This window comes from Atractosteus spatula, chromosome 3 (assembly GCF_055471065.1).
Source record: "Atractosteus spatula isolate fAtrSpa1 chromosome 3, fAtrSpa1.hap1, whole genome shotgun sequence".
Classification (NCBI taxonomy): Eukaryota; Metazoa; Chordata; class Actinopteri; order Semionotiformes; family Lepisosteidae; genus Atractosteus; species Atractosteus spatula.
The window spans coordinates 39,055,487-39,078,269 of NC_142708.1; the positions used below are offsets into that span (position 1 = coordinate 39,055,487).

General features: G+C 37.3%; 1 protein-coding gene across 3 annotated transcripts in view; it reads left to right on the plus strand.

The window, feature by feature from the left end:
- The window catches only part of cnot6l (CCR4-NOT transcription complex subunit 6 like), a 96,301-nt gene that overhangs the window by 22,405 nt on the left and 51,113 nt on the right, over window positions 1–22,783 (plus strand). The window contains exons 2-6 of one of the 3 annotated variants that reach the window (XM_088910253.1): window positions 1,462–1,616; window positions 3,172–3,358; window positions 7,955–8,040; window positions 15,300–15,389; window positions 16,011–16,079. In XM_088910253.1, coding sequence (XP_088766379.1) covers window positions 3,204–3,358; window positions 7,955–8,040; window positions 15,300–15,389; window positions 16,011–16,079 — 400 coding nt within the window. In that variant the 5' untranslated portion in view covers window positions 1,462–1,616; window positions 3,172–3,203. The remainder of the gene's footprint in view (window positions 1–1,461; window positions 1,617–3,171; window positions 3,359–7,954; window positions 8,041–15,299; window positions 15,390–16,010; window positions 16,080–22,783) is intronic. The other 2 variants (XM_088910252.1, XM_088910254.1) reach the window with 2 other exon arrangements.

The following is a 22,783-nucleotide window of genomic DNA, read 5'->3' on the forward strand; positions in this document are numbered from 1 at the left end:
GTTTTTTTTTCTCCTTACTAAGGAGTTTTTGGTTCCTCTCCTCTGTGGTCTTCTGTTCTGTATTGAGAAAATGTATGGTCACTTGTATTGTTAAGCGCCTTGGGGCAACCTTGTTGTGAAATGTTTAGGAAGAAAGTGGAATGCTGATGTGTATTTTTTATTTAAACTGCCAATACCAGCCATATATAGTTTACATAATATGTTTATGTTCCTAAATTAATATTGTTTATGACCTTCAGATGCGTTATGCTCCTCTTCTTTTTATGTTCAGATACTAAAATTCCCCTTTAGTTTTAAGATTCCATATTAATATTCAATATTAAGCGGATTTAAACATGCACAGTAAAGAGATTAAATGAAGCAACCTATGCACCACGAGTGCCACCTGTTGGTCATTTTGGCCACCCAATCACGTACTGTGGTATAACGCGCTGACCTGTAGATAAATTTGCACGGTATGGGGTTGTATCGTGCATTTTGAATGGCTGCATCTGTAAACATTCCATGCTGATAGCACCCCAACTTAATTGATGATTCAATGCTGACCACTGAAATCGCTGTGCTGTCCCTTGCGCCCATCATGACATATTACAAACTTGGTTACTTCTGTTATATTAACTGTTGAAGGTGTTTATCTATAGAGTATTCATATGTTCACCTCACCAAAAGATCTACTTCCATGGGACCTTTATTTAAATTTTGGTATGTTTCATTTTTACTTTTACTTTGCAAGAATGTATCGCACAGATCAATTAAACTTCCCTCACATTCTTAAAAACATTTTTAGATTAAGTTCTCACCCACAGCAGATCAGATTGAGCCCTGTTTTTTTTAGTACATCTGGCCCAGGTGGTATATTTTATTATTTTTGTTTTTCTGTATTGTGGGTCACCTGTGTTTGCAGATGTGCTTACAACAATACGTTAACTATATTCAGCAACTCCTTTAAGCAGTATTCACATACAGTTGTATACAAAAGTTTGGGCCAAATTACATGTTTTGTTTGTGAAAAGAAGTTAACACAACCTCTGCAGTGAACAAATTTAAACTTGACATATTTCTGCAAATTTTAATGCACAGTTACTATTTATTAGCTGAATTTAACAGATTGTAAAAAAAATAAAATGGTAAATGTGGCATGTGCAAAAGATTGGGCACCCTATCTGTCAGTACTTAGTAACACCCCCTTTGGCAGAAATCACAGCCTCAAAACGTTTCTTGTAGCCAGCTAACAGTCTTTCAATTCTCGCTTTTGGAATTTTTTCCCACTCTTCCTTGCAGAACGCTTCTAGTTCAGAAATATTCTTAGGTCATGCACTGCATGTTTGAGATCTACCCACAGATCTTCAGTAATATTCAAGTCTTGGGACTGTGAAGACAATTCCAAAACCTTAATCTTTCATTTCTTGAAGTAGTTAATGGTTGATTTTGATCTTGTTGTAATATCTAACCTCTTTTCAGTTTCAGTTTCTTCACTGACTGTGGGACATTAGTTTCCAGGATTTGTTGATACTTAGTAGAATCCATTCTTCCCTCTACCCACACAATATTTCCTGTGCCACTGGCTGCCACACAACCCCAAAGCAAAACAGATCCATCCCCATGCTTAACAGTTGGTAAGGTGCTTCTCCTTTTTTTCCTCCAAACGTACCTTTAATTTATGATTTAATAATTGCTTATACTTACACTCTGCTCCAAGCGCTTTACAGGTAATGGGGACTCCCCTCCACCACCACCAATGTGCAGCATCCACCTGTATGATGTGACAGCAGCCATATTGCGCCAGAATGCTCACCAGACATCAGCTATTAGTGGGGAGGAGAACAGAGTGATGTAGCCAATTTATAGATGGGGATTATTAGGAGGCCATGATTGGTAAGGGCCATGACGCCGGGGTTACACCCCTACTCTTTTTGAGAAACACCCTGGGATTTTAAATGACCACAGAGAGTCAGGACCTCGGTTTTACATCTCATCCGAAGGACGGCGCCTTTTACAGTATAGTATTCCCATCACTATACTGGGGCATTAGGACCCACATGGACCGCAGGGTGAGCGTCCCCTGCTGGCCCCACTAACACCTCTTCCAACAGCAACCTTAGTGTTTCCCAGGAGGTCTCATACCTGCTTAGCTTCAGTGTGTTGCCAGTTGTGAGTTGCAGGGTGATATGGCTGCTGGAGACGTTCTATTGGAGATTTTTCTTGGTTTTCTGGATCTTGTCTTGACTTCAACTGTTCTTCTTAACTTCCATTTCTTTATGACATTTCAAATAGTGGAAATTGCAAGCATTTAGATATCTTTTTTTATACCCTTCCCCTGCTTTGTAAAAGTCAGTTATCTTTATTTTCTGATCCTCAGTTAGCTGCTTAGAGGAGCCTGTTGTTGGGTGTATCCCAACACCCTGAGAAGTTCAAAGAGTCAGAGAATTTATCAAGTTCTGTAATTGTCATCACCTGGCTTGGATTAAGGCCTAATGAGTCAATTAAGTTCTGAGACCTTACAAAAAAATAACACTAGTGGATCACCTGGAAGGGTGCCGAAACTTTTGTACATGCCACATTTAATGTTTTATTTTCCTCAATCTGTTAAATTTAGTAAATAAAAAGTAACTGTGCATTAACATTTGCAGATATATGTCAAGTTTAAGTTTGTTTGCTACAGAGGTTGTGTTAATTTCTTTTCACTTAGAAAATCACCAAAACATGTAATTTGGCCAGGGGTGCCCGAACATATGCATAAAACTGTACCACCACTTGAGGTCTTACCTCACAAGATGATTATCCCATTTTTAAGTGATTACGTTTAGCTGACTTACCTGTGAGTAGGAAATTAGTAGTGTTTTTTCTGGCAATAAAGTACATAGTATTTCAGTTCTATATGCTGTGTAGTACAGTTTTTTATACTGTAGTAATCTCAAGTCCTGGGTAAAAAACACTGACCTTAAGATCAGAAAGTTGTATACTGATAGTCATCAGACAGTCTATATCTGCCTTGAGTCTAGGCAATTTTGCAATAGTAGTACATTCCTGAGTTTCACCTAGGATCCTACTAATGATCTTACTCCCCATTATTGTTTAGTCTTTTTTATTAATAAATAGTACAGAAATACAGCTTTTAGTCTTTATGCACCATTTAAATATGTAAAAACTAACCATTTTTTATAATTACAGGACGGGTGAGGAGCTTGAGTAGCTCACTATGGATGTTAACACATTTAACTGCACTACATCTGAATGACAACAGCCTTACCCGCATTCCACCAGACATTGCTAAGCTCCAAAACTTGGTTTACCTGAACTTGTCGTCTAATAAACTCCATAGTCTGCCAGCAGAACTTGGAAATATGGTCTCTCTCAGGTAAGCATAGAATAAGCAATGAAACCCAAAGAAATTGATTGAACTGCATATCTGTCAAATTCTTGAAGAAAATTTCTTTTTATAATACATTATCCGTTATCATCTTTCAAGATGACAATGATCAAGACAATTTTTCATGCAATTATTTGGGTTAAGATTTAGAGACGCAAGGGATTTTTGAAATTTACACATATAAAATTATATTATTTGGAGAAAAATATATTTACAGTAGCTCATTTAAAGAACAAACGCCGATTTTGTATTTTAATTTTCAGAAGTTAAACATTTGACAGCTTCAGTTTCTAGCTATTATTTGTGAACCCTTTATTTTTTAAAAAGGATAATGCAGTTTATCTTATGTTATTTAAAATGCTCTTTTCATTTAGGAATTTATTTGAAATTGTGACCTTCAGCTTTATGCTTAAATGACACTAATCTGGTGTAATTAACAGGTGATGTGTTAATGAGTTTCAAAGCATTTTCATCTGTGTAAATTGATGTATTGAAATTTCTAATTGTATCCCAAGTGACATGGCCATTCTGTTTTTTTTTCAGTGAAGTTTACAGGGTTAAATATATGTGAGAAAATATTTTTCTCTGTTCCTGTCTGCATGATGGATATATTAGCATATTTGCTGGGAGATCTTTCAATGGTGACCTGTTGAATGGTGCTCTCTGAGGTAGAATTCCATAAATTAAAACACCTAGTTTTACATGTTATTTAAGCATTTATGTTTACACTTATGTTTTTTTAGTTATTATACCAACTCCTAACGATTTGATTAGGACAGTTTGTCAGGGATTGGAAACATTGTTTTCCTTGAATTGCTAAATTGTCAGAAGATAGTTATGTAGTCATGTATATGTGGAATTCTGTGTACCAGAGTGGGGTAGTGGGGAAAACAGCATTACTAACTTTTTTTAAATGCTTCTTAGTTTATTTAATATCCACTAGTGTGTGAGATGTTTATAAATATCTTCAATAGGAAATGCTATGTCACTGCTTTATCGCTGAGACGGTATACAAAAATTTTGCAACTGGACTCTGCCACAGCACCTAGTTCTGCTCTTCTTCCCCTCAAAAGAGTTAAGATTGGCTGTCAGAGATAACTTTTTGCCAATGTTGTGAATCTGGAGATGTCACCTTAAAATGATCTGAATGATAGCTGTCCAAAACTCATGATATGACTAATGGTAGTAGCAGCAGCATGACCTCTGAAGTTTCCAGAAATATTTTGTAAACCAAAATGCTTCCATGCTTACTTACACCATTATGAAACATCACAATGACCAAAAGCATATGGGCAGTGTAACCGTGGAGTTTAGAATTGGGAAATTTTACACTGGATAATTCAGTCTTCAGATTTAAATGCAATTGAACATGGATTTTAAATGCTGAAGAAATAATTTAAATCATACCACCTCACAAGTAGACAAGAAATTAAAAGTGCCTGCTAAACAGCATCTCAAATTGTGTGGTAATCTCAATGGTTCACAAACTTCGTGCAGTTATTTTCTTAAACAGATATGCAAACAAACACTTTTTATACTCTGAACTTCAAATGAAGGTATCCTGATGTTTATAGTATCTTAAAATCACTGGTGTATTTTTTTATCTAATAGGATTAAACTTATATTGTGTTTATTCACATTATGACCATAAATGCAAATTGCTTGACTAAAAAGCAAAAATAAGATTTTACTTTGCTGTATTTGTGGATTTGTGGCATTGTACTTCTTGGAGGAGCTCAAAAAGAGCTAAAGAACTGTATTCCAAAGGGGCTCTGGATTCCAAAGGCTACTCTCACAGGGACTGAAAAACTAGGCATCAAGATAATGAGCAAGCAGGCTCCCTTTACCCTTTGTTGTAGAATGCAGAGATAATCGTTAGGAATACACACCAATAGATATTGATAGTGCAGCAGGAGACAAATATTCTCTATTCACGCAAATACTGGAGGTAGGTACCTTCTGCCTCGCTCAAATTGGCACACAAGCTACTGGAATGACAGGAGCTGCAAGGTCCAGAAGGAGCACCAGAACAATTGTTCCCAACTGCAGCACATTAATATGTGTGCACCACTCCAAGAAGCCTTCTGCACGTTTTGTGCAAAATATCCCCAGCTTGTGGAGCAGGTGGTAATTACCTAGTGGTTAGTGTTGTAATTTTGGTTGAGCCACAATGTGTGAGCTCACATGTAAGATAGGGGGATCTGGCAGTTTGCCGTTATCAAGCCAAGCAACTGTTAAAAATGGAAGGTTCATAGAAATGGGCTGATTTTGAAGCATGAGAATAGCAGGGAGCACCTAACGTTTGAGCTGCAATCAACTTTACATCATTGATTTGGAAAATAGGGATATACCTAAGGTGCATTGTGAGGGTGTTGTAGCTGTTCCTCCAGTTCACTGCTAGCTCATGATCCATCAGGTGCAAGAGCATATGAAACACCTGTGTGTAGAGTGCCTGATCTATCACGGGAGGTGTCAGTTATCTGAATAATCAAGTATGCAAACCCATTGGAAAGAAACAGGTAAAGGTTTATTCCATGCTGAAAGGAAAAGAAAAAACACAATGTGTCAGCTATGGAACCTTTTTCAGGTGTGAGGGAGAGAGGTAAACTATCAGATAAGTAAAGCATCAGAGAACAAAAGACAGAGTAGTTAAGAAGGGGTGTGGTGTGGTGCAGGGAGCAAATGGGCAGTTGAAAATGAGTGTCCAAACTCGGGGAGAATGGGAGGAGAGGAGTGGAAAGCCAAAATCTGCAAATGAATAAAGAAGATTTAGGAGGAGATGAGTCCATCATTGATAGAACGGGGAAGGGGGAAGCCCGCTGGAGGTGGAGTGGAGCTAGGACTGTTTCTGTGCAAATAGGGAAAGCTGTTTGTGTCTTGGAACACCTTGTATATTTGTTGAATCCCTCCAAACTTGGAGTGACATTTCTGCAAGATGCCTGGGATGCATCCATCTGTGACAACTGAGGATCTGTGAGGTTCTGTGAGGCTAGAACCACACAGGATTGAATACTAGAGTCCTAGAGGCTTGGAATGCTAGTCTTAGGCTCTTAGATTTCAAGGTATTCAGTCTGGTTTTAAGATGTTAGGTGTGTCAGTCTCAGGATCCTTGTTTACTCACTAGTTTCAGGACTTTGAGTTTGATGAAGTACAAAATGTTCCCCAAAGCCTTAAGGATTGAAGGTTATTAAAGCTTGAGGCTTTTGGTACTCAAACGCCCCTTTGCAGTCTCCAGAGCAATAGGTTTTTGGGTTCTTGTGGTTTGAGAAATTCCTCAAGGAATTGAATCATTTGAGCCCTTTTGAGCTCTGAGGGTAGGAGGTGTACAGTGACCATTGGGGCGTTAGTGCCTTCTAAGGCTGTTAAATTCCTAGTGGCTGGACCAATGGAGAGACCTGAGATCTCTGAATAAATATTTAGAAAAACCTCAGAGGCATTCTCTTTGCAGCACCCTTCCTTGCATCGTAACATTTTTTATTGTCTCGCCTCATCTCATAAAGGACTACACATCAGCCAAACAACTAAATTGCGTTTCCTTTCATTATATTTTGTATAATTTAAAGTTATAAATCTTATTAAAATTTGTGAAATCTGAAATAATTTTCTAGATTCTTTCCTAATTGTATGGCTTAATAAAAACTGGTTTATTGAATTTGCCATGTTACATTAATAACTTTTTTCAAATAGAGGAACTAGCAAGAACGTCTGGATCTCAATCCATTCTTTATGTCCAGTAGTTCAGCATTTTAAGAATCTTCCAGTTGTATTGAAACATTTTACTGTGCCCTTTATAGTTTTACTTTTTTTGTTACTTTTTGTACTTTTACTTATTTATGGTACACACAGAAGAATCAGAAATAGTAGGGGATTCAATTACTAGAAGCATAGACAATGTTATATGTACTAGTGACAGGGAGTCCCATATGGTTACAACTGATACAAAGTCTTTATTGGATCCAGCATAGTTAAAGCATCTGCACAATAAATTTAAAGAGTAAGATAATAAGCAAAACGGAAAATCTCTGTGGTGGTTTTTGTTGAAATACTACCACATCCTATTTCTGTGCATCCAGCTGAAGCAAAAATATTAAAAATGGCTTAAAAACTGTTAACCTTCCTGCCTATAGTAAAAACATCCTGCAAACTACTCTTAATGTAGAAGAAGTAGCTAATATCTTTGTATTCAATTCTATCTCCTTCCAAGATTGCACGTGAAAATTCAAGCCAGAAAGGGATTCGTTCTCAAGTTCTGGAGATAAACCTGACTATGGAATTCTTAATTCCATAGTAAGTTCTTAAAGCTGAAGTTCTCAAAACATTACACTAATAGTAACTAAAGAAGCAAGGTAACCTGACTGCCTTCCTCCCATTTGTAACTTTTCTTGTGTTCTAAAACTCTGCAAACTTTCTTACTTGGTAGCCTAAATTATATATAAATAATATAATTACATAGAGATAGGGAAATTGTATAAAACATAGCTGTTATGGTTTTAAAAGTGTAACACCCATGTGTGGCTAAGTTCTGTTGCTATTTTTTCTTTAAAAAAAACACAAGTGTCACGCATAAGTTTTATTTTCTTTCAGGGAATTGCTTTTAAATAACAATCTGTTACGTGTTTTGCCTTATGAACTTGGACGGCTCTTCCAGTTGAAAACTTTGGGTTTGAAAGGTATTTATCTTTTATTTTTTTTAAATTTAGTGCACCTTTTAAACTGTTCAGTACAATTCAAAATTTCAGGATTATTGTGGTGGGGGGGACATCTGTGAACAGAACAATTCTGATGATTTATCTACACTAGGGGTTCCCAATCTTGGACTTGGAGGCCCATAAACCTGCTGAATTTTGCCCCAGGAAAAATTTGTTTCACAATCTGAAATCTTAATTGTCCTAATAGATTTGATTCGTTTTCAGCTTTTAAACATGTTGGAGGTTGCCTTCTAGCTATTTTTAAAAAGTCCAAACTTTTTGAGTAGAAAAATATTTCAAATATTCCAATCAAGCAGTTTGTGTTTAATTAAGGCTTCATTAAGATATTTAAGATCAAATGGAATGAAAACCAACAGGCACATGGGCCTCCAGGACCAGCATTGGTAATTTCTGTTCAACACAACGATCTCTAGACCTGAGGTACTAAATATCGACAGCTGGATTCTATGCAGTTGCAAGTCTTTGCTCCATCTAATCCTTAATTATTTATAGTTTTTTTCTGCAGCATATACAGGTGCAGCCATTCAAAACAAGCAGGGTACGCTGCGGAATAACGCGATGGGCGTGTCGCATCAAAACGCGGTATAACGCGTCATTTCACGTCATACCGGAAATTACCATATGCAAACTAGATTATGATAATAGTATCCGGAATCACCTTGTAAAACCACCAGGAGGAGCTAATAAAGCTTAACATCTCATGTACAGCATTTGAGCTTTTAAATTTAAACTGTATTACAGCATGTTAATCATCATTCATTAAAAAGTTGGTATATTTTGTGAAAGCAAGATTTGGGCAAAAGTACACAACCTACCTTTATCATAAATATTTTAATTATGCAGAAATATTTTATGCATCAAAGTCTTTACTGAAGATATTACTAATAGTATTAATAATGAATGACCTTGGACAAGCTGTAAACTCAAAGTATTACCCTGGTCCACAGTCTTTGTAACCGTCTTTGTAAACGAAAAGACTATTTTTTCATTGACAAAAAGTAACACCACAGCATTTCCTTGATCCGATCACGCATTCGTTTCCAATCATACAAAGTAAGTCACAGCCACAAGTAACTAACTAACAAGGACAGGACATTAGCTAGCCAATATGATAAAGGAATAAATTACTTGTTTTTTGTTTATTTCTTTAGCACATTTATTTGAACATTTCCATCAATATATATAAGCACTGAAAAACTGTCCAATCCCTAGTTCGTTAGGCATTTTCTTTTTCGCTGCGGGAGCGCTCCTACTGGTCCTGGTCTCAGTGCCTTCTAGGATATAACGCCAGCAACTTGTTGTTAAATTGGGTTTCCTATAACGCCGCAGCGAACTCTCGTTTTTATGTCCACTATAACAGACATAATCTCCCTTGCTTTTAACCGAGCATTTCATAATTTCTAAGAATGAAAATGATTTAAACTATGCAACACTTATCATTCAACGGAGCTCGAAATATCACAAGGATCCTCAAGAACGCAACAAAGACAGCAGAAAAAGATATCAGATACATGAGAATCCAAGCTTTTTTATCTACGCTAAGAAGTAGTCTTTCAAATTTCTTTATCACACAGTGAAGTCAAAATTCCAGGGTGTGCGTATATTAGAGAATATAGCACTGCTTCGAAAGTATGTCAGCCAATCAGATTTCAGGACCGTAATTATCTGTTTTATATTAGGGAATATAGTATGGAATCACGTATCTAAAGAAATTAATAATGATATTAATTTAAGGATCTAAATATCTAAAAATATGTATCTATATAGCAGGTAGTATTACTGTATTCCACTTTCTTTGTAAACACGGAAAAAGAGATTCACAACGTGAAGCTGCTGTTTTTCATAAGCTGCTGAGTAAAGAATAGAATGTTCCTGCTGTTAGTCTTTACCGACGATATCACTAATAGTATTAATAATGAATGACCTTGGACAACCTGTAAACTCAAAATATTACCCTGGTCCACATTCTTTGTAATCATCTTTGTAAACGAAAATACTTTATTTTTTCATTGACAAAAAGTAACACCACCGCATTTAGTTGATCCAATCACGTATTCGTTTCCAATCATACAAAGTAAGTCTTGAGAATCTCCGATTCACCATGCCTTTCACATGCTCATAAACGATATTAATTTAGGAACATAAACATATTATGTAAACTGAATTGTATATTGCTGGTCTTGGTAGTTTAAAGAAAAAATACACACCAGTATTCCATTTCTCCCTAAACATTTTAAGCATCAAAGTCTTACATGTGGTCATTTCGGAAACGTTTTTATGTGCTCCTTCTGACCATATTAAGATTATATACTTTGTGAAAAGTGATAGTCTTTTAACCTTTTCTGTGAATTCGCTCGTTATCAGCTTAAACAAACACATACTTTTAGAATTTGATTAACAAGGAATATAATATAGAATCGCGTATCTAAACAAATTAATAACAATATAATTATATTCATGTACTGTCAGGCGGAATAAACTGAAGAGTTAATGCGACACGGAATTATTAAGAATTATCACCTCTTTTTATACTTGAGAACAAATGAGAACATTCCACTCAGTGGGCAATGCATTGTTATCTCAATCACCTGCTAATTCGTTTTACACCACGGGAAGACAGGAGAATGTGACACAGGTACTGTATCTGTACGGAATGTGTGTTTCCATCAATACAGTAATTGATTGAACTCGCAAACGCGTGTTTAATTAAATGCCTTTTTTGATTCACAATCTTACAATGAGAACTGGGTTAAAGTTAGCTTGAAGTTCAAAAACGATTTTGGCACGCCTTTAGCATTTTCACGAAACCTCCTCGAGTTGTGAGAGCACTTGCTTTGTGTATAAAGTACATTGTGAATGTTTTCACAGCCTTCACTTTGTCGTTTTTATGCCATTTTTTGACCACGCACAGATATTCTTATGTCCATATCTTTGCAAGGGAATCAGTGTGAATTTTAATACTAATTAAATGACCGCGGGCACTTTCCACCCCCTCTACATTCTCAGAGTAGAATGGGCTAACCTAATGAAAGACAGTCCACCGACAGGAAAAAGTCTTAAGTCTTAAACTTAATATGGTCAGTAACAGTAAACAGTAACATGGTCAGAAGGAGCACGTAAAAACGTTTCCGAAATAACCACATGTAAGACTTTGATGCTTAAAATGTTGAGGGAGAAAGTGAAATACTGGTGTGTATTTTTTCTTTAAAATACCAATACCAGCCATATACAGTTTGTAATGTAGGGATTTCTATATTTATGTCTTTATTTACTGGTTACATTAGGGACAAAGGCTAAACTTTTATCTTCAGTAACGCGTACGCTGTATAATATACATGTTTGTTTTGCTTGTTCACATATCTCCCCTTTTTATAAAACGGCATGGTTGAAAACTGTTCCAGAGCCACTGTTGTTTCAGCAGTGAAAAGTACATCATGAAATGCCTCTCCCTGTTCAATCCATTGGAAAAAAGAAAAGGAGCATAATGCATCTGATGGTCATAAACGATATTAATTTAGAAACAGCATCAGAGATATTTTTTTTTAACTGCACTGCATCGGAGAGAACACCATAACGTGTTTTTTTTTTTACTCCCTGGTGGAAACGGGCTTCCATATGAATCAGTATAGCTTCTGGGAAATACATTTTTCCTGCATTCAAGTTTAACTTGTTCAGAGCGCCCTACATTACAAACTCCAAGCGTTTCATTTTGAGCTGAAGACCCTCACACCTGAAGAAGGATTCACAGCCGAAACGTTGCAGGCTGACGCGGCTACCCACCAAAGTAAATGTATTGCAGTAAATGTTTATATCATTATATCTAATTTTTTATTTCTTTTTTAAAAATTAAAAAAATCCTTTGCCCAGCCTAAGAGGGGGGGTCTGCTCTCATTGACAGCTGACACTCCTCCATACGCTCAAGTGAAAAATTAATAACGCCAATGTAAACGTCGTATTTACAATTTGTTGACAATAAAAATGTAAAGTTCTCTAAAGCTTTCTCAGTCAAGTATGATAATTTACCTAGGGAGCTGTGTAAGCATGCATAGGCAGCAAAAGATCAGCTAAACTGGGAAGAAAATGCTTTCAGAGAAAATGTTTCAGGTGTGAAGAATACAGATCCCCAATGCAATTTCAACCAAACCTGTCCCCACACACCCTGCCCCCACTGCGATTAGAATATACACGAAGCACTGAAATCTTTGGAGTAGATGATCAGGTGTTTCGCAGACGTAGGCATAGCACGTAATTCAGGCTTTATGAACTCACACCTGGGATTCGATTAATTAGGGTTATTAATTATTAGAGTTCATAAAGCCTGAATTCCGTACTATGCCTACGTCTGCGAAACACTTTGCTAGTTAATGCTACCTCACTTTCTCGGGTGGGATTTTTTGAGGCAAAAACCAGGCTAACAGGCTTGTTTTGTGATCTTTCCAAGATTGTTAAGTGCAGTGTCAAAATGTTTCCATATGAAAGGATTCATATGAAAGGCAGTGACGTCACCGTCCTGAGGCGTATGTGTGTGGTAAATCTGTGATGTGGTTGAGTGTGATTTGTGGTGAGCCTCTGATTGGGGAAACAAATACCTGCTGATCTGATCTACATACCAGGAAGACAACAGAATATGATTTTTTTCTCTTCGAAACGTGTATTTTAAATGTTTAATTAAGAAGTAAAAACCTTACAGCGTACACAGATTTCTAAGCTGATCAGAAGGAAGAAAAATCACCCGTGTTTCGCCCATAAAAAGTGGTTATTAACTATCGAAACCTGTTTTTATAGCTTTTAAAGTCGTGCAATGTCTAAGCAGGAACACATCATTATATCTTATATATGAAAAATACATAATATATCTTATATCTGAAAAAGCCTTTCAGCCTCCAATTACCCAGACTGTAAGCACGGGAATAAAGCTTTATTTGATTTCTGAAACCCTTTCTTTATGTTCTGTTTTCATTCAGGTAAGGGTCAACTATATACACAATACTGCTGACAGCAGGAAGATTCCTATACGTTACTCAGCAGCGTCTTAAAAACATCACCCATAGTGTTCAAACCGATTTTTTTACACAGAAGACTGACAGCTTCGCGTTGTGAATCTGTTTTTCTAAGAAAATATGTCAGTGGGGGAAGCTGGACTAGCACTTATTCTACTTTGAAAATACCTGTGAAACCGGTTTGTTTACAAACAATGGAGAGAGAGAGGGGGAGGGAGAGGGAGAGAAAGTGTTAATGTAGGGCTTTCGGGCTCACGTGGATTTACACCCTGCGGTACCGCTGTGTACATACAGTACAAACATGTTGTGATATTAAGAAATATAAAAAATGTCAATATAATGCCAATAATATTTGCTATTTTAGTTTTTCAAAGAAATGTTTTTGTTAAAAGAAAACTGATGGCGACAGCTGGGTTTGAACACTGGACCTTAGGGTTATAAATCAGTCACTTAACCTATCACGCCACCGAGGCACTCATGTGACAAGCTCATATCAATGGAAAGTCTTATACTACTGTTTGTGCAACAGTACATGAATATAGTTACACTGTTATTAATTTATTTATACGCGAATCCATATTATATTCCCTATTAATCCAATATCCAGAAAAAGTATGCTTTTGTTTAATCCGATAAAGAGCGTATTCGGAGAAAAGGTTAAAACGATCAATTTTCACAAAGTATATAAAGGTAGAGTAATATGGACAGAAGTAGCACGTAAAAACGTTTCCGAAAAAACCACATGTAAGACTTTGATGCTTAAAATGTTTAGGGGGAAATGGAATCCTGGTGTGTATTTTTTCTTTAAACTACCAAGACCAGCAATATACAGTTTACATAATATGTTTATGTTCCTAAATTAATATCGTTTATGACCTTCAGATGCGTTATGCTCCTCTTTTTTTATGCACAGCTACTAAAATTTCCCTTTAGTTGTAAAATTCCATATAAATATTCAATACTAACCGTGCACAGTAAAGAGATTAAATGATTCAATCTTTCCACTACCGACCAATGCACCAAGAGTGCCCCTGTCGGTCATTTGGCCAGCCAATCACGTACTGCGGTACGGCGCGGTGGGCACGCGTAATTGCCATGGTACAGGTTTGTACTGTGAACTTTGAATGGCTGTATCTGTAGGTTAATTAAGACATTATTTCAGAAGTGCTGAACTCTTTGGAAGATGAATGCCGTAATTATACGCTGGTATGTAATCCAGGTACCAAATTTGACTGCCCCTCCCATAGAATCACTTATCAGGAAGGCAATATATTACTATTCTTTTATGCACTAAAGCAGGATTAGGCAGTTCTTGCACTTTGTTGCTGTATTTAGTTCTGCTTTTCATTCCATCTTGGTTGGATCTTATTGCCCCCATTAAGATATTTGTCTTCAGTGGACTGGCAACACTAAGTTATACTTTTACTACAAAAGATTTAAAACTGGGCTGAATGAGTGTCCTACATTGTAATGTAAAAAGTAATTTATTTAAAGTAATAAGTAATTTAAATGTGAAAAAAGTAATTTATCAAGTAAAACTTTAACAAGTTTCCTAGCAAAAACAGGATCAATTTGGCTAGTGACACACTTAAGACAACTTCATTAATGCCTAGAAGACAGAGGAGACTGATATTCAGTGCTACAAAATATAACTTTAATGAAGTGGGTACGTTTCATTTGCAATTTGATTTATCAGGATGTTGTTTTCAGTGATGCCAGTAACGGTTGTAGTATATTGGAGAGCTTCATATTAACTGCTTGAGCTGTGTTAATAAGAAGGTAATGGGTGCTTATTTTATTAAACAAATTCAACCTGTATGTTAAAAGTTTATTAATGTATTATTAGTGATCACTGGAGCTATGGTAAAATTCAGCCTGTATATTAAAAATATACTATTGTATTATTAATCACTGGGGCCTATGGTAGATTTTAATTCACAATTGTATCATTTTATTCACATCTTTGCTACTCTTTTATTTCACCAAAACAGGAAAACCTAACTTAAAACCAATAAATATTTTAAGTTTTTTTTTCATTTTTCAAATACTGATTGAGATCATAGACCATGACCTTATCCAGTATTTAAACTACAAAAATAATACAAACAGCAATATAATATTGTATTTGACATTTGTAAGTATAAAACAATTACTAAAAAAAAGTAAACATTCTTAAAATGTATTTGAAAACTTTGAGTGTTTTTTTCTAATCTGCTCCAGGTAATCCTTTGTCACAGGATATTCTTAACCTATACCAAGAACCCAATGGAACAAGAAAGCTACTGAATTATATGCTTGACAATCTAGCAGGTATGTACTCATTTCATGTTTAGAATCAAGAGCTGATTTTTTGCATCCTTCATTAAATTATGAATATGTGAATTGAGAAACAATCTCCAGTGTTTTTCTAGCTAATGTTTAATATAAAGAAAACTGATTGCTTTACCTTGCATGTTGTGAGGTGAATGAGTTTGCTTAACATCTCAATTAAAAAATCAGTACTACAGGAGTGTACATCACTAAACGTTGTAAACCGCACAATAACAATAATAAAATAATTACATACATTTCTGTTTTCAAGGGGTAATCTTTAAATTATATTTATATGCTTCAGAACTTGCATTTTTTGTGTTGAATCTGTCCCTCTGTTTGTTGGGAGTTAACATCTTTTTAAAGCTGTGCTATTATTGCTGTGATTGCTGTTATATACTGTTGATTATGAAAAGGGCCAGACTATGGACAAACCTAACAGTACATCTGAAAATTGTTTAAAATAATTACTCAAATAACATATCAAAAATTAAAATTGTTAAAAATGTCATGTTAAAAATCTGGTCCATATTTTAAGTAAGAGAAATGCCAGCAATTTGTGAACAGCCAGAAATGGTCCTGAGATGTCTGAGGTATCCGTGTATCCTATTTTTTCATTAGTTCACCCAGAACAACTTCCTCAAAGGCCGTGGATTACAGTGAAAGAACGAGACCAAATGATCCCAACAGGTAAACAGGTTTTGTTATTTTATTCCAAAACAAATTCCTCTAAATTTTTGGGGATATGTTAAAAAAAATTCTAAATAAGTATATAATATATATTTTATTTTAGCAAAAGGTTGACCACAGAATACAGATGCAGCCACTCAGAACGTGCTGTAGAGGCTCCGCAGCACAGTGCAGTATACTTCCCCTCGCCAAAGATGATCAATAGGTAGCACTTGTAGTACGTTAGATGTTAGTGAAACGATTGCTTCATTTAATCTGTTTTCTTACAGTATCTCTTTAAATCCACTTAATATGGCATATTAATTAGGAATTATGTAACTAAAGGGAAGTCTTGGTAGCTAAGAATAAAAATAGTTTCTGAACATCATAAACAATATTAATTTAGGAATATAAATATATTATACATACTATATATGGCTGGTAGTGGTAGCTCAAAATAAAAATACACAACAATATTCCTTCAATATTACTTCCTTCATACATCAAAGTCTCGGTCACTTACTGTGGCTATTTTGGAAAAATTTTATGTGCATGTTCTGACTATAAATTTGCTATACTTTAATAAAACACTATACAGCTTTAACCTTTTCTGTGAATACTCGCTGTAGTTATTGTTGTAAAAAAAAGTTTTTTTAAATCCACTTAATGTGGAATTATGTAACCAAAGAAATTTGGGTAGCTGAAAATAAAGTGTCTGAATGTCATTGACAATATTTTTGCTGTCGTGATTTGTTGCAATGGAAAATGAAAAGCTTGTCCAAACAAACTGAGTGATGATTTGGTTCTGTGGTAGGATTATTGTCTGAGAGCCAGAAGGTCCTGTGTTCGCTTCTTAAATGTTATCTGTACATTTAAGAAATATAAACTCTTCATGTAATATTTAAATTAAATTTATATAATATTTTCAAGATCTTTATTAATTAAATTAAATATGTATTTGGAGATATGAAAATAATATTAATAGCCTCCCCCCTGCTCCCGTCCCTTCTCCACTCCTGGCTTTTGTTCTTCCATGCTATATCAACTGCTGACTTCCCTTTCTTTCTCACACCCAAAGAAGGCTCCACAGCCGGAACATTGTGTCTCTTTTCTTTTTACGTGGAATAAACCTTTACTTATTCCTTTGCAGCCTACGCATGCTGACGCAGCTACCTACCTGAACTAATATTAATAACTTCATGAACGTGAATGAACAAACGTGAATACAGACAATGGCAGGAGTAAAACCCAATTCTACCAGCTGGATCAGACCAACAATCTCCAGTTCTTTAATGCCACCAATTGACAATATTTTCCAAAATAAATATTTTTTTACTTTCTAGAACTGAAGAAGTAATCCTTTTCTCACTATATCCTTTTTAAATAGGCAATTCAAAGAACCTGATGATTTGGTGGGAAAAGTGCTGAAGGTGTGTGCTAATTAACTTGGGAATTTCTAATTCGGTTAAATCTGGCACTATTTGATTGTTGTATTGTACCAAATATGTGGAAAGTTTCTACTACTATATCTGTATCTGAAAAAACTTAACGCAAAAGCATTGGGTGACTTTTCAACTGGTGGCAGTCACCCCCTTACTGACTAAGTGCATGAAGAGGGTTATTTTTGAACAATGAAAAACACCGCTAGGATTTGGTGATCAAATTAACTCAATGCTCAAAGTGTGATATCACACCCTGAAATAGAAGATGGGGGTGGTGGGGCAAGTTCACGGAGCTGTGTGATGGACAAAAATGAAAAAAGAGAGACAGATCATGCTTTAGTATGAGTATGTTAAATATTAAAATACTAGGGGTTGGGGTGGATGTTTTGCATTGGCATTCAAGCATTTTCTGTGTGTTTGCATCAATAGTTAAATTAGATCTGTTTGCAATATCTTAATGAAACCAATAAAGCTGCCATTTAAGCTTTAAAAAAGGAAAAATAACAGAAGTATTGCAGGTTTGAAGTAGATCGTTCACAGGCATTGCATTAGCTTAGGAACTCCAGTTCCCACAAAACCGACTGGGTTTCCTGAAGTCTGCATCACATCTCTCATTGTGGGCTTTTTTTTTTCTTGTCATACTTGAACAAAACTCCTCAGCCATAACTGTTTTTTTTCTTTACCTTTCATCATGGAATTAACCTTTACCTATTCCTTTGCAGCCTGTGTATACTGACCTTACCTCACCCAAACTTTTTTTGTTTTCTTCCTGTAAAAGCAATTTGAGAAGCCACTTTAAGGGTGCTGTATAAAATAAAAGTTTATTATTTATTTTCTAGAAGACACTGGTTACTTAAAGCAAGCCAAAATCAGTATTGCGTATAATATTGTGACTAGACCGTTGACTCGGTCTTATTTTATTTTTGGACTAACTTACAAAATGATGTAGGAAGTAACAGAACAAATCGAGGGGAGGGGCACAGAAATTCCACTATGCACAGCGACCAGCCACTTAAGAGAAACATTTTACTCAAGATCAGGAAAAGAATAAAGTGTTAATATGGCTTTTTTGCAAGTTTCTTAATAAGGAAACCATCATGTAAAATAATTTATCCAAACACACATATACTGTGGCTTATTTTCCCAGAAACAATTGCCTTCCAAGAATGCATTTGGATTGTAGGAGAAAATCCACACGAACACAGGGAGAACATACAAACTCCACACAGAGAGTACCCCTGGAAATGAACCATTTCCACTGAACTACTTTCAATGGGACAAATGCAACACTAACAAAAAGAGAATTGTTTGGTTCTCCTGCGCCTTTATAGCATGGCTTAGTGACATCTCCCTCTCCCCCAGCCCCCCCAAAAAATCGGAAATGGAAACGGCACAAATCAGCACAAAAAGAGTACTATTAAATGTTAGTTTAGAAACTAAAGTTAATGACAACAATGTATACCGTAATTTCATGTATTATTTTGGCACTGTATTAAACAGTACAACATTGGTTATAACAGTTATATCTTGAGATGAAAGCAGGACAAAGACTGTAAGATTGTACGATTAAAGGTACAGTCAGATACAGTCAATTTCCTTCACAGCGTGTATTGTAGAATGTAAAATGTCGGCCATGTGAATTGAATACGTGAACAAAGACTACAGTTTCCGACCTGCCACGCACACGAATCACATGAAGTCCTATCCGCAGATAACCATTCATTACCGAACAGGTAAATTAGCTGCAGTATGATCTAATTGGTATATAAATATACAGTATATACCATATACATTGCCTTCAGAAAGTATTCGGACCCCTCCACTTTTTCCAAACTTTGTTGTGTTGTGGACTTGTGGATTTAAAATGGATGAATTAATTTTTTTTTGCCATCAATTGACACACAAAACCACATAATAACAATATGAAAACACGTTTTTAGGAATTTTTGCAAATTTATAAAAAATTAAAAACTGAAATCTCCCATTTACATAAGTATTCAGACCCTTTATTCAGTACTTTGTAGGACCAGCTTTAGCAGCGATTACAGCTGTGAGTCTTCTTGGGTATGCTTCTACCAGCTTTGCACACCTGGTTTTGGGCAGTTTCTCCCATTCTTTCCTGCAGATTCTCTCAGACTCTGTCAGATTGGATGGAGAGCGTTGGTGAACTGGAATCTTCAGGTTTCTCCACAGATCTTGTGTGGGGTTCAAGTCCACTCTTTGGCTGGGTCACTCAAGAACATTCAGAGACTTGTTCCAAAGCCACTCCAGCATTGTCTTGGCTGTGTGCTTCAGATTGTTGTCATGCTGAAAGGTGAATCTTCGCCCTTGTCCAAGGTTGTGCGGGCTCTGGAGCAGGTTTTCTTCAAGGACCTCTCTGTATTTGGCTCTGTTCATCTTTCCCTCAATCCTGACCAGTTTTACCAGTCCCTGCCACTGTGAAGTATCCCTACATCATGATGCTGCCACCACCATGCTTCGCCATAGGGATGGTATTAGCCAGATGATGAGCTGTACCTTGTTTTTGCCGGATATGGAGTTCAGTTTTTGTCTCATTAGACCAGAGAATCTTTTTCCTCATGCTCTCAGAGTCCTTTTTAGGTGCCATTTGGCAAACTCCATGTGTGGTGTCATATGCCTTTTACTCAGGAGTGGCTTTCGTCTAGCCTGTCTACCATAGAGACCTGAGTTATGGAGTGCTGCAGAAATGGTTGTCCTTCTGGGAGATTCTTCCATCTGTACACTGGAACTCTGAGGCTCTGTTAGTGTGGCCATTGGGTTCTCGGTCACCTCCCTGACCATGGCCCTTCTTGCCCAAATACCTAATTTGGCTGGACGGCCAGCTCTAGGAAGAGTCTTGGTCATTCCATACTTCTTCCATTTGACAATGATGGATGCCACTGTGCTCCTGGGTACCTTCAATGCTTTGCCAATTTTATTTATACCCTTTTCCAGATTGACAGATTGACACAATCCTATCTCAGAGGTCTGCAGAGAGTTCCTTGGACTTCAGGGCTTGGTTTTTACTCTGCCATGCACTGTGAACTGTGAAGCTCAATTTGGAGTGTCGCCATAAAGGGTAAAAAAAAGTTTATTGTCGTTATACTCATATACAGGTATATGGTATAACGAAATGCTATTTAGCTAGCTCTCAGACGATAAGTAGTACAAAAAAACAACAATACAATTGTATAATAAAAGAAAGACAGAGACAAGAGGCAGTGTGCAAAAACAACAACAGGCAATGTGCAAAACAACAAAAGGTAACAGGTAATGTGCAAAACAACATCAGATGTGCAAAAACATGCATCAACAGAATGAAATAAAAGGATAGAAATAATGGGGAGTGAGCTTTTTGACATGTAAGGAAGAGGTAGATTTCAATGTGTGTTTGAGTTTTTGGTAAGAAAGAAGGCACTGTGAGGTTCAGATCATAGGTGAGAGGTGAGGTGAGAGAGGCTGGGAGTTTAATAGTTTGGTAGTGTGGGGGTAAAAACTGTCTCTGAGTCTGGTAGTCTGGGCCCGAATGCTCCAGTACCGTTTTCTAGATGGTAGAGGGTCATACAGTCTGTAGCTGGGGTGCGTGGGGTTTTTGATGGTGCTTAGAGCTTTCCTCAAGCAGCGTCTGTCATAAATGTCCTTTATAGATGGAAGGGCAAGCCCATTGATGAACTGGGCAGTTTTCACCACCCGCTGTAGGGCTTTGCAGTCAGCAATACTGCAGTTGTCATACCGCACTGTGATGCAACCTGTCAGTGTGCTTTCTGTAGTGCATCTGTAAAAGTAAGTGAGGATCTGGGGACATATCTTAGCCTTCTTCAACCGTCTTAGGAAGTACAGGCGCTGTTGAGCTTTCTTGATCAGACAGGTGGCGTTGAGAGACCATGTGAGGTCCTCGGTGATATGGACGCCAAGGAATTTGAAGTTACTGACCGTTTCTACTTCAGTCCCGTTGATGTGGATAGGGGCATGTCAGTTTTGCAGTTTCCTGAAATCAACGATCAGCTCCTTGGTTTTGCTGACATTGAGGGTGGGGTTGTTGTTTTCACACCACGTTGTAAGGAGATTGACCTCCTCCCTGTAGGCCCTCTCATCATTGTTTGTGATTAGACCTACAACTGTGGTGTCATTGGCAAACTTGATGATGGGGTTGGTGTTGTGTTTGGCCTTACAGTCATGGGTGTAGAGGGAGTAGAGCAATGTACTAAGCACACACCCCTGGGGGACCCCAGTGTTCAGAGTTAGTGTGCCGGAGGTGTGGTTTCCAAGCCTGACAGCCTGGTCTGCCTGTCAGAAAGTCCCGAATCCAGTTGCAGAGGGTGGTGTTGAGACCCAGTGCACTGAGTTTCTTGACTAGTTTCTCTGGAATGATAGTGTTAAAAGCTGAGCTGAAGTCGATGAATAGTAGTCTTGTGTATATGTTCTTTTTATCCAGATGGGATAGGGCAGTGTGTATGGCAATGGAGATTGCATCATCTGTGGATCTGTTGGGCCGGTAGGCAAATTGGTACGGGTCCAGTGTGTTTGGAATGGGGTCCTTAATGTGCTTCATGACCAGCCTCTCGAAGCACTTCATGATGACAGGTGTTAGTGCCACCGGTCGGTAGTCATTAAGACATGTCACTGTGGTTTTCTTCGGTATTGGGATGATGGTGGTTGTCTTGAAGCAAGTGGGGACTACAGCTTGGGCCAGAGACATGTTGAAAATGTCTGTGAATATACCCGCTGGTTGATTGGCGCAGGCTCTGAGGACACAACTGGGTATGCCGTCGGGTCCAGCAGCCTTGCGTGTGTTCACTTTTAGCAGAGATCTCCTCACCTCATCTGCAGACAGTGAGAGCAGCTGGTCAGCTGCGGAGGGTGCAGCTCTGTTGACTGGTTCTGTGTTGCTGGCTTCAAACCGAGCATAGAAGGTGTTGAGCTCGTTAGGCAGGAAGGCATCATGGGCAGGTGCACAGATGTTCTTCCTCTTGTAGTCTGTGAGGCCCTGTATACCTTGCCGCATGCGCCTTGGGTCATTAGTGGTAAAGTGTTCCTCTAATTCCTGTTTGAGTGTGTTTTTTGCATGTTTAATACCATTGTTTAGATTGATTCTGGCTGACCTTAGTTCTGATTTATTGCCCGATTTGAATGCTGCATCCCTTGCTTTGATTAGGATGCGAACCTCACTGTTCATCCATGGTTTCTGGTTAAGAAAAGTTCTTATTTCTTTTGTGAGTGTAACATCGTCAGCACATTTCCTGATGTAACTAGTGACTGACAATGCATATTCCTGTATGTCGG